We start from the raw sequence: 12,995 nt of genomic DNA on the forward strand, positions 1-12,995 counted from the left end.
GAAGGGGTGGCTCTTTATAGAAGGGGTGAAGGGCTCGAGAGCGTGTTAGAGATTATATATATAATAAATGTACTAGCTCGTATTTCATTTATTGCCTTATTATACGTCACACGAAAGATTCTTCCTTTCTTTTCTTTAACGGTCCTTCTTTGATTCGATAATCGTCATCGGTAATGCACCTGCACACATATACCCAGTGTATCCTCGTAATTTTGTATTAAAGCGTGGAGTGAGAAGGTGCGGAGTGGGTAGACGTAGGGGAGAAGAGAGAGTATGGAGACTTAGCTTCTAATTATTAGGAGAATCGAACGTTCGTGCTCTGAAATAGGGCCGCTTCATTTACGCCGCTAGCCAGCTCACGTTGCTAGCTTTCTCGAAAAGTACCTAGCGTTCGTTCCTGCCCTTGCTACTACTACTGCTGCTTCTGCTTCTGCTACCGCTGATGCTGATGCTGCTTCTACTACTGGTGGTGCTGATAATATTGGTAGTGGTTCTACTGCTACTGGTGTTAGTACTATCAATGGCTCTCTCTCTCTCTCTCTTTCTTTCTACCATTACTGCTTGCAAGGGGTGCAAAAGTAGAAGAAGAATAAAAGGAGTAAGAAAAATGCGAAAGGATAGAGAAAGAGAGAGAGGTAAAGGGGGATTTCTAACTTAATTCTTCGTTCGCTTTCTCCCTCCTTATGGCCAACAATTAAGCCGTTTCGGAGCACGAACATCAAAGGTCGTACCTACATAGACCGATCGTTGTTCCAATTAATGATCCAACTACTACTGCTCTTACTTTACGTCTTCATTCCTAAGCCATTCGATGTCCTCTGTTATATAATGATGAACGATCCTATTCGAGATATAATTATACTCGATGATTAATTCCTTTGAATATTATTTATCATCGTTGTATAAATATCATACAGATATTATTTATTCGATAATCATCTTTCAGATTGGACATCGAATACATGCTCAATTCGACTACGGCTTATCTGAAAATAATCGATGTTAAACTCAAGGACGAAGGACTTTACAGATGCGAAACTGTATACTCAGCTGGAAATTTGGATTGCAATAATATTCAACACGTAACACTTAACGTTACGAGTAAGTCGGTATCCTTGATGATATATCGGATTCGTGTGCGTGTCGTTTAAAACTTTTCACGTTCTTTTTCTTTTTCCTTTTTTGTTTTCTTCTTCTCCTTTTTTCCCCTCTATTCGAAAGTCTTAAATCGATATCTAAAACGTTCGATTTTCGTTAGGAAATACACCCCGTCGACACGTCTAATATCGTCCATTACATTATTGCCAGGTGTTATATCGTGAAATAGACCCCCATTATCTCTTATCAGCGGTAACCTATTTATTTTAAGCAACGACTATCTAATTTCAACTCATCTCATTTATGGTTTCGTATACGTTAATATCTTTAAAAAAAGAAAAAGAGAAAGAGAAAAAAAGAAGAGAAAAGAGAAATAGAAAAAGAAGAAAAAAGAAGAAGAAGAAGAAGAAGAAGAAGAAAAAAAAAACATCTCGCGCTCATTTATTTTAACTTCATTTTTACAAAATGAAATAAGTTAATTAACATTATTTTCGAGGTGTGCTTGCTTGGTCGGGCTCCGGTACTTTTTTTTTTTTTTTATTTAGGCCACGTGCAACCCTCTACCTACCTAACTCTACGTTCTCTTCGATTTTTCCATTTTGCCTTCGAAGTTTCTTTCTTTCCTTTTTTTTTTTTTATTCGTCGCGATCGGGGCCAAAACGAAAGGAACGAAAGAGAGAGAGAGAGAGAGAGAGAGAGAAAGCAAAAAAGAGAGAAAGAGAAAGAGCAAAAAAGGAGAAAAAGAAAAAAGAAATATCTACAGCCGCTTCATTTTAATCCCTTTACCGGCTTTTATTTCAGTAAAACCCGTTAACGTACATGTCATCGACGAGAACACAAAGAACATTTTAAGTCCGGATGCAACATTTGGACCGATAGACGAAGGTTCAACCATTTCACTGACTTGCCAGAGTGGCGAGGGTAGACCGGTTCCCACGGTGCAGTGGTTTAAGGGTGATCAACAGCTCGAAGGTAAGTTTCCAATCTCGTTTTCTTCTAATGGAACGTCGATTGGTTCGCTAATCTTTAGTGACCGTTAACGAGACAACGATAATAAACGAGAAATTTCAAATGATTGATAGATAGATAGATGAATAGATATAGATAGAGAGAAAAGGTAAATTTTCGTAAACGTATTAAAATCAACTAATAGTAAAAACTGTCTCTCTTGGATTATTTCCGATTTCAAAATTGTTACGAATTTTTCTTTTCTTTTTTTATCTTTTTTCTGTTTTTTCTTTTTTCTTTTTTTTTTCTGACGACACTGGAATAATTGTAAGCGAGTTGTTTTATCTGACGAGAATGAGAACGAGAACGAGAACGTAATCGACCGCGAGTTGGAGTCGGGTAGGGAGAGTGGGGTGGATTGGGGTGGAAACTGGGTACGTGATTAACGATTGAGGAGTTATAATGGTAATAATAATAATAATTATTATTATTATTATTAAGGATGATGATAATAATAATAATAATAATAGTAGTAGTAGTAATAATAATAATAATAATAATAATAATAATAATAATAATTAAAATCGTTGATAAAAAAAGAGAGGGCTAGTCTAAGATTCGAAGTATATAGATAGGATAGATACTTACAAGAGTCGATGAGGACAGGCTAAGAGACTGCGGTAACGTATGATGAGAAAAGTTAGCGTTACGCGTCGTTCGAGAGAAGTTTCCCTCTCTCGAGCCAAAGCGTTATGGGGGTGTGGAGAAGTCGATTAGTTAGAAGACGACCTGGGCTCTTCGCGACTTAACGCGATTAACGTAACATGTACGAAGGAATTAACTGTACCTTAGGGTCGACCAAGAATATTCTCTTAATCCTGATTACGTTCGCGGAGTTTACTGTGTATCTGTATCTGTATATATGTATATATATGTATATATAAGTACATAGCTATCTACTGTTTACCTATACATTTATATGTATATATATATATATGTATATATAAGTATGTAGCTATATACACATATTATACATGAAGAGAGTAGGTAGATATCCTATCAAAGAAAACGTGTCACGTAGCGCGTGTTCGTCGATAAGGGAGAGAGACTAAAGGTACTCCCAAAGTGGGTACTGATCATTTTCATTAATTATGTTTTCAGCCGTAGCATCATCAACGGTTGACGCCAATGGCATAGGCACTGGTAGAAGCTCCTTGAAGATGCAAGTGACTCGAGAGGAACTCGGCGATGTTTTCACGTGCAAGGTCAACAACATTGCTCTTCTAGAACCCATCACTGACGACATTAAACTCGACATTCACGGTAAGTGTGTGTGTATGTATATGTATATATTTCCTCTGTCTGTCTGTCTGTTTCTGTCTGTCTGTGTGTGTGTGTGTGTGTTCGTTTTTTCCTCTTTTCTCTATCTTTTTTTTATCTATTTTACATGCTCATTTTTTCGACGACGACTTTATCATTATTTTCTTAGTGCGCCCATTAAAAATGGATTTGAGTGGAGTGGTCGGTCACGCTGTGCAAGGAACAAAAATATTATTACAATGTACCGTAAGTTCAGCTAGACCAGCTGCCAATGTGACTTGGTACAATGGATCGGAACCATTGACTACTAGTAACGAAAAATACGAACTATTTGAGACGAAAATATTTGAAAATGTAAGTTTGCGAATCTAATTCGTCTTTTTTTTTTTTTTCTTATAATATCCTTTCTCCTTTTACTCTCTTATCATTTTTATATATCTGTTTCTCGTTTATCGCTTGGCTGCTAATATTTCCAAAACAAAAAAATAAAAGAAAAAAGATAATGATAATAATAATAATAGAAAGAGAATAGAGTATTATGTACGATCTATTTTTTCTAATTCAATAAATTAGAAATCCTAAAGGAGAAATATCTAATCGATCGTTTTTTTAACTGCTGCTGATCGTTATCCGATGAGAAGGGGGTGAGTTATGAGAGTAGTCGTCGGAGAGTGAAATATCGCAGAATTTCCATCCTTTAAACGTGAAATATTAATGTATTCATATTAAAAAGAGAGATATGTAAAAAATAAAAAAAAATAAAAAAAAAATAAATAAATAAATAAATAAATAAAAACGAATGAAAAAAGAAGAAAAAAAGAAAAAAGTCCGAAAAAAATTTTCAAGCGGATATTAAATGTCGATCTTCATTAATTTGACGCGTAACTCGTATTTATTTGAAGCACAATTTAAATTAACCGAAAAAGTGTAAAATATAACATACATATAATGTGTATATATATATATATATATATATATATATATATATATATACACATTATATATCGTAGAACGTAAAAAATATCTTCTCGCGTTAATATTTACGTACGTACGTACATACACGTGTACGATTCGACTGGATTACATGACTTAAGCGCGGATTTATTTTGTTCGTAGAACGACAGTACGTCAAAAACGATAAGTTATCTTGCATTTACCGCATCGGCATACGACAATGGGAAAACGTTTAGTTGTATCGCCGAAAATCCTGTTATTCGTACCAAACGTCTCAAACCTATGAAGGAAGTAATCACGATCAAAGTATTGTGTAAGTAATACATATTTACGTGTGTATATATATATTATATAGACAAAAAAGAAAATAACAGAAAATATAAAAACAAAATAAAAATAAAAGAAAAAAAGGAAGAAAAAAATTAGTGCCACATAAATATATCCACTAACATATATAGATCTCTGGAGACTTATCTTCTATTTATAGCCCTTTTAACACTTAATATCCAATCTTGATCGATTTCACAGATCCGCCGATAATTAAAATGACACCGGTCAACATAACCGTCAATGAAACTGAAGACTTTATTATTTATTGCGATTACGAGGCTAATCCAACTACGTTGACCAAAGTTACATGGTAAATCATTATTTAAAGACTCTTACATAGATTAATAATATAACATCGTCGACGTAATTCACCTCGACACCATTATCATCATCATCATCATCATCATCATCATCATCTTCATTATCATCGTTGTCATAGTCCTCACCATCGTCATCATCATAATCATAATCATGATCATCATAATCACAATACTAACCATAGTACTATACACTCTAACCTTAGCGAACATATCTAGCCGATCTTTAGCATTACTAATGCACCTCTTTCGTCGGAAGCTAAAGAGGAATCCGTCCCAGGACATAATAAATTTCTCTAGCCTTTTCACATCCTTTCATCCTGTCTTTCTCCCTACCTACCACCCACTCGCCATCCCTCCCAACTTAACTCCCCACTCACCCTATACTATCTACTTTTCATTCTCTCGTCCTTTGTATCCGTTACTCCCTTCTATCTTCCGCTTTATTCTCAGCCTCTCTGTCGTAATACATCATTCTCCACCCTCCACTACCCCTCTGTCCTCCTCCCTCAACTACCCTTCGCTACATAGCCTTCAATCCGATCTACTTCGTTCGCTTTACACTTCGAAACGATATCATCCTACGAACTAATTGGCACTTTGGACTTTACAATTATATATATGTATTGTGTATATATATATATATGTGTGTGTGTATATATGTATGTATGTATATATATATATGTGTGCGTATGTACGTATAATTCTGATCATCTTTGAAAATCAAAAGTAAGGGTAAGAAATGAAGAAATTGAGTGGAGAAATGTAGGTGGAGAATAAAAATTTGTTATTATTGTTATACTTATGTTATTATTACTACACTTTTTTATTTACCTATATATTTTTTTGTTTTAATTTTTTTCTCCATGTAACGGGTAAATTATTTCCTTCTCTTTCTTCTCTTTTTTCTCTCTCTTTTTTTTTTTTTTTTAATGACATCGTTCCAAAATGTTCCGCAATCTTTGTTCATTCGTTCGTTCGTTCATTCGTGGTATCAATGATCCCTATCGATTCATCCATCTGCCAACGACGAGTTGACCTTAATTCAAAGCCAGTCCTTCCCTTTTTTTTCTCTCTCTTTCGCTCTCTCTCTCTCTCTCTCTCTTTTTCTCTCTCACTTTCACAAAGATCCCTTTCAACGGTGGTAACAAGTAAATGGTAAAAATATTCATTAGTCCTTCTATACAATTCCGTAAAATGTGTAGGTAAAACGTAACTGGCTCTCTTTCGACGAAAGGAGGCCAGGAGAGCGATGTTTCTCATTTTCTCTCTCTCTCTCTCTCTCTCTCTCTCTTACTTTTTATTTTCTTTTCTTTCGTTCTTCTTAACCAGCCCCCCGCATCCTCCCTCGGTACCCTCAACACCCCATCCACCCCCTCCAACTCACCCGACAAACACTACGATGTATTCATTTCTTTTAAAGGCCCGCTTCATTATCAAACAGTGAAGAAAAAAAAAGAAAAGAAAAGAAAAGAACAACATATTTTTATATTCGTTGTTTACTCTCGACTTTTACTTCTCGCTTTGCTTCGAAATCAAAGAATAAAGGAAAAGGAGGAGTGAGAGAGAGAGAGAGAGAGAGAGAGAGAGAGAGAGAGAGAGAGAGAGAGAGAGAAACGGAACGAAAAAAAAAAGAAGGAATTGTAATTTGTTTGCAAAAGAGGCCAACGTAGTTTGTACAAAATTACAATAGCAAGTTCTCATCCTTTGAGGTGTAGGATTCCAATTAAAAAAAAAAAGAAAAAAGAAAAAGAAAAGAAAAAAAAATATAAAAAAAAGAAACAAGAAAGCAAGAAAAAAAGGAGAGAAAGAGCAAAAGAAAAAAAAAAGAAGTAGTAGAAGAAGAAGTAGAAGAAGAAGAGGAGGAGAAAGAAAAATTAAGAAACGACCGAACGAAGTCCGAGTGAAAAGATATCACGTTATTGTTTGTTCGAAAGCTAAGGGGAGAAGGAGGAAAGGGTGAAACTAGAAAATGAATAATCGCTATCCTTTTGTTTACCTTAGCTTTTTCTTACCTTAGGTTACAAGACGATATAGAGTTAACATTGGACGAGGAACATTACGAGGGTGGTATCACGGTTAATACGGCATTAATCGTAAAGAATGCTACCGCTACCGATATGGGTTCCTATAAATGCATTTTAGAGAATAGCGTTGGCGCTACGAGCTCGAAGGAGAACGTAAATGTGTCCGTTTTATGTGAGTATAGATCTATATACGTATTGTACACGTATATGTGGTTTGACTACTATACACGTAAAATACAATTACATAGATACAGATACGTATTTACGTTAGTATATACATTTATATGTATGTATGTATGTATGTATGTGTATTTACTGTAACATAGAAAATAGAAAATTTAATGTCGTTCATTCTCATGCACTTCTTCAGATAAACCTGTGGTCGAAGTGATATCGGATCCAGGGACCCCAGTGAACGAGGAAGAACGTTTGAACGTGTCGCTGAGTTGCACTGTACTATCTGGAAATCCAGAGATCCTAACGGCGGTACGTTGGTACTTGGATGGAGACCTTTTAAAAGAACTTCCAGACTGTACGATGAACTATACGATAACGTCAACGTTGCCCGAAGAATCCTCGAGTATTTGCGACATTGACCCTAGCAAACTGTTATTGGAAGCTGTTGGACGTTCCTTTCACGGGGATTATTCTTGCGAGGGTAGAAACGAAGCTGGCTGGGGTCCCATGTCTCCGAGTACATCGGTCACGATTTATTGTACGTTTTTATTTTATTTTCTCCCTCTCTTTCTTTCTCTCTCTCTCTCTTTCTTTATTTCTTTTTCAAATCGATTCTGAATAAGATCCAGTAGCTATATACATACATACATACATACATATACCAAATCCGATAGATAAACCTGGTCCAGCAACAATATCTTACGAACCGAAACAAGTTGTGAAAGGTCAACGACTAACTATCGCCTGTTCGGTCCTGGATCCTGGACGTCCAGTAATAAATAGTTTCAAATGGTTCCGTGATTTGTACAGGCTAACTGATCAAACCAATTCTTTACTCGATATCGAATCGGTCGACGTTAAGGCTGCTGCTAATTTTACCTGCATGGCATCGAACGACGCCGGGGATGGCTATCCTGCTACGACATCGGTCGATGTATTAGGTAATGTTTAACTATAGTTCGTTCAATTATAAGACCTTAGATAGATTAGATCAATGTATAAACAATAAATCTCGTCGTGATCAGATTTTTATAAGATTTTTCGATAATCAAATCAAAAGCAATCAAAATATATGCAAATTAATTTCTGAACTTAATCAATCGCTACGGGTCTTGTTTCTTGTTTCTTTCTTTTTTAAGTCTCCCGACTCATTTCTCGTTGATACTATACACGAGTTAGAAAATTATTCAACTTTGAGAATTAACTTATTTAATTCGAACGAATAAAACGAACATTAATTGTTTTTTATTAGTGGCACCTACGTTCATTCGAGCCCTGGAAAATTATCAAGGATTCGTTTACAATTCGAAAAACGTTAGCCTTGTTTGTTGGATCGAGTGCGTTCCAGGTTGTAATATTTCTTGGTATAGGAACGATCAATTAATCGATTTCGATATCTCCGATCGTTATTATCTATCGAACAGTTATATGCCGTTGGATTATGAGAACAATTATTTCGCAAGTATACAATCTAATTTAACATGGAATTTGACTACACTGGCAAATGGCCGTCTCGACCACATTGACGATGACGCCAAATTCACTTGTAAAAGCAGTGACAATGGTATTGGGACACCGATAGAAAGTACTACACAATTTCACGTAGAATGTAAGTGTGTGTTTTTCTTTTTCTTTTTCTTTTTTTTTGTTTCTTTTCTTCTTCTTTCTTTTCTTTTTTTATTTCAATCGAACACATTAAATTTTAATCGTCGACGATACAACTCCGTTAATTTTGTTTTATTATATAATTATCGTTTAGTCCCACCGGAGAACATAACGATCTCGAAGAAGATAATAAACGTGACGGTGGACACTATACCGGAAACTGTCAGTTGCGACGCAAAGGCTTATCCAAACGCGACCTTCAGATGGTTCCGCGAGGGTTCGAACGATACTATAATAAATGGACAAATACTCGATTTAAATACACCTATACCAAGGCGTAGCAATGGGACTTATTATTGCGAGGCATCGAATCGTCATGGGAAACAAAATATTTCACTTGTGGTGAACGTGCAATGTACTTATTTTATATTATATATATATATTTTTTTTTCTTTATTTTATTTTTATATCTATATTTATTTTCATATATATATATATATATATATATATATATTTATATTTATTTATATATATATATATATTTATATTCACATTTTATATTTTATATTTTATATTTATTTTTATTCTTATTTTACCTTCTTTTTTATTTTATACTTTTCCCTTCCTTTTCGTCTTTCCTTTAATTTTATTTTATTCCTCCCGTTTTATTTATTTATTTTTTCTTTTTATTTCTGTTTTCCTCCTACCTTTTTGTTTTTCCTTCGATGTCGCTCGACGTATTTCGTTGGAAATTCGTTTGAAGCTCGTTACAAAAATTCCCCATGCTTTTTTGCATGCAGTTAAGCCTGACTGTCACATACAGCGGAAACGATTGGAGGATCAGGATTACATCAGCTGTTTGGCAATTGGAAATCCAGAAGAAATCAATTTTATCTGGTCCGTAGAAACTGACAACGAAACGATAGAACCAGATTTCAAGATTCTGGACGGGATAAGCTATGTACTTTTAGATACTTCAATCACGAAATTTCGAACGTACGTGTGCATTGCCAACAATTCAATCGGTCAATCCACTGCCTGCGAGTTGGATATAACCGGTGAGTTTTATTTATTTTTTTTCTTTTATTTGCTTGCAATAGAAATTCACGTACATATATTAAACGACTTGATTACTTTTTGTATTTTTTTCTCTTTTTCCTGTTTTTTTTTTCCTTCTCGATGAATTTGTAAAAATCGAAAAAAAAAATATGTTATCTCTATATATTCGTTTCTCTCTCTCTCTCTCTTTTTCTTTTTTTCTTTTTTTCATTCATTTATAGGAGACGTACCTTGGTGGTATCGTATGGATGGTAACCTGTTACTGATTGCAATAATCGTATCGATTATCATAATACTTGCAATAATTATCGTCTGTGTAGTTATTTTAATAATTTGCAGACGAAAAAGGAAGCTAATTAAATGTAAGTTCTATTTTTTACGTAGATACGTGCCGATAAATTACGACACGTTGGACAAAGTCAAAATATTGAACATTAGGAAGAAATTTATTTTTACGTTATATTTTATCTCGCGTAAACGGTCGTTTGAAATTTTTAAGCCTTTCAACAGAAATTCAAATGTTCACTGTTATAACGAGTCCTTTTGTAATATGTATGATTAATATTGAAAATATTTCAATTGATATTGAAATATTTAACGAAAAAAAAAATCAACGTTATAACAGTAAGTAAATACTTTGAAAAATATTTCTCTTTTTCCTTTTTTCTTTGCTTTTTGTTTTTTACGTAGCTAATCGAAAAAAAGATTCTTTTTTATTACGAACCAAAATCAAACGTTTAAATAATATCTGTCTCAATACGATTGATTACACGCGCACACACACACACACATATATATGACTTAGTCCGCTGTTGTAATTAATGGCACAAATCTATATCCATACGTAAAATCTGAACAATATTAATAAAATCGATCCGTTTGAATATTTTCAGACTCAAATGAAAATGGAAACAATAATCAAGCGAATAATATGACGGAAACAATGGCGGATGGTGCAACAAAAACGTTTTACGAAAATTTACCTTTTCATGGTATTCAAGCTCCGCCTAATAAGGTATTGGTCGATCTAATGTATATATATATATAATTATATATATATATATGTTTATTAACAAATATACATATATATATTTGTTAATAAATATATACACACTATACATAGTGTATATATATATAATATATTATATATATACATATATTTGATTCTATTTTGGAATATGTATCACGTGTAACGTTTCATATTGCGTAGGCCTTCAGCCCGGGATTTTCTGATTTGGATTATGCCGATGTAGATTATCGTTCATATGGGCCTATTAATTATAAAGCTGCCAGTATCGCGCTCTTTCAAAAGCAACAGGCTATACAGAGACAACAACAGAATCAACAAGAAGAGAGAAGACCACAAATGTATGGTGTTTCGGATGATAACGAGGAACTACTTTAATAATCGTTGATATCACCGATCATCGATGATAACAAACAAAGAGAACGCGAGACCAAAGTTAATCAAGACTTATCATTGAATCTAATTAACGAAGATTATATAAGAACGTATTTATTTTTTTCTATGCCCCTCGAAACAAAAGAAAAAAAAGAAGAAAAAAAAGACAAAAAAAAAGGAGATATGAAAAGAAAAAAAAAAAGATAAGAAAAGAAAAAAAATATCGGAATGGTGTGTGTGTCTATTTGTCTGTCTTATTTATTTATAACATTGTTCAAAATCAATCAATTAATATCTCATTAAATGCAGCATTTAAATATCATTGAGAATAGTACATAAATATATATATATATATATATTTATGTACATATACCAAGATATTATTATCTCGTTTCGACTGTTGTAAAAAAAAAAAAAAAAAAAAAAAAATGGAAAAAAGAAAAAAAAGAAAATGCAAGTAACATGTAACATATACTGCGATTAACATCTCATGCAACATAATTATAATTATTTTGTTTTATTTTTTATTTCCTTTTTTTTTACCTTCTTTTTCTTTCTTTTCTGATCAAATTTACAATTCAGAATCTTTCTCTCTCTCTTTCTCTCTCTATCTTTCTCCCTCCCTCTCTCTCTCTGTCTCTCTCTTTCTCCCTTTCTTCCTCCCTCTCTCTATCTCTCTCTCTCTCTCTCTCTCTCTGTGTGTCTCTCTCTATGGTTAGTATCGATTGACGTCAAAATTCGTAACCATTTCCATAGAATTAATCAATGGCAGAGTCGACGTACTTAGCAATATGCATAGCAATAATCGTAACATAATGTGTCGCAGATTTGGTATCTCGTCGAAAAAACAATCTTGAAACAATGTTAACTTGTATGCCAATGTCCTTAATATAATAATATATATATATACATATATTATTTATTTGTTAAAAAAAAAAGATGAAGAAAAAGGAAGAAAGAAAGAAGCTACACGTTGTCTTCGATCAACTCCATTCTCTACGAAAATTTTTCATTTAATTTGAGAAATCAATTTTTTTTCTTTTTATTTCTTTTATTTTGTTTATATTAAGTGTACGTATATATACATTTATATATATATATATATATATATATATATAAATATACTTTTTTTTTTAATACATAACTATACATATAGGGTGATCAAAAAATTCCTAGATAAAGTGGAAAGATTTTAGACAATTTTTAAAAGTCAATTAAACCAATTCCCAGTCGAGACTTTTCAGGCTAACTTTTTATTTTCTTTTTTCAAATCGTAAAATTGCAAGCCCGAAGAGTCTTTGAAAAAACAGAATTTACGAACTTTTCGATCGCCCTTTTATTCTATTATCGTTTATTCCATCTATAATATCTTCATGTATTGATTAACGAAAAAAAAAAGAAAGAAAAAGAAAAAGGAAAAAACAAAAAAAAATACTTCATTACTATTTTGATTTATCAAACTTCCATCTTTGATTTTAAATTTAAATGTCCAACTTACATTTATACGTGTCGTATATATGTAACATACATACATACATACATACATACATACATACATACATACATACATGCATGCATTCATACATATATATATGTGTGTGTGTGTGTATATACATCTACATGTGTGTTTTCACGTTAGCCCATATCCTCGATAAATACATGTCCACGTACAATATGGAGAAGACGGCGAGCTTACATTAAATATTAAGCTTGCGCGAGTTAATTGATCAGAGCAAGCCAATTAGTTTCATTATGTTA

General features: G+C 33.3%; 1 protein-coding gene across 3 annotated transcripts in view; it reads left to right on the plus strand.

Annotated features, from left to right (window-relative positions):
- Positions 1-12,701, plus strand: part of LOC127063027 (hemicentin-1) — a 25,114-nt gene extending 12,413 nt beyond the window's left edge. For all 3 annotated transcript variants that reach the window (XM_050992195.1, XM_050992196.1, XM_050992194.1), the window contains exons 4-18: positions 947-1,101; positions 1,900-2,070; positions 3,208-3,369; positions 3,536-3,720; positions 4,483-4,633; positions 4,849-4,960; positions 6,988-7,166; positions 7,365-7,709; positions 7,846-8,112; positions 8,424-8,780; positions 8,931-9,191; positions 9,577-9,834; positions 10,057-10,197; positions 10,729-10,850; positions 11,046-12,701. In XM_050992195.1, the coding sequence (XP_050848152.1) occupies positions 947-1,101; positions 1,900-2,070; positions 3,208-3,369; positions 3,536-3,720; positions 4,483-4,633; positions 4,849-4,960; positions 6,988-7,166; positions 7,365-7,709; positions 7,846-8,112; positions 8,424-8,780; positions 8,931-9,191; positions 9,577-9,834; positions 10,057-10,197; positions 10,729-10,850; positions 11,046-11,240 (3,061 nt within the window). In that variant the 3' untranslated portion in view covers positions 11,241-12,701. The remainder of the gene's footprint in view (positions 1-946; positions 1,102-1,899; positions 2,071-3,207; positions 3,370-3,535; positions 3,721-4,482; positions 4,634-4,848; positions 4,961-6,987; positions 7,167-7,364; positions 7,710-7,845; positions 8,113-8,423; positions 8,781-8,930; positions 9,192-9,576; positions 9,835-10,056; positions 10,198-10,728; positions 10,851-11,045) is intronic.
- Positions 12,702-12,995: the final 294 nt, after the last annotated feature.

This window comes from Vespula vulgaris, chromosome 4 (assembly GCF_905475345.1).
Source record: "Vespula vulgaris chromosome 4, iyVesVulg1.1, whole genome shotgun sequence".
In the NCBI taxonomy this organism is placed as follows: domain Eukaryota; kingdom Metazoa; phylum Arthropoda; class Insecta; order Hymenoptera; family Vespidae; genus Vespula; species Vespula vulgaris.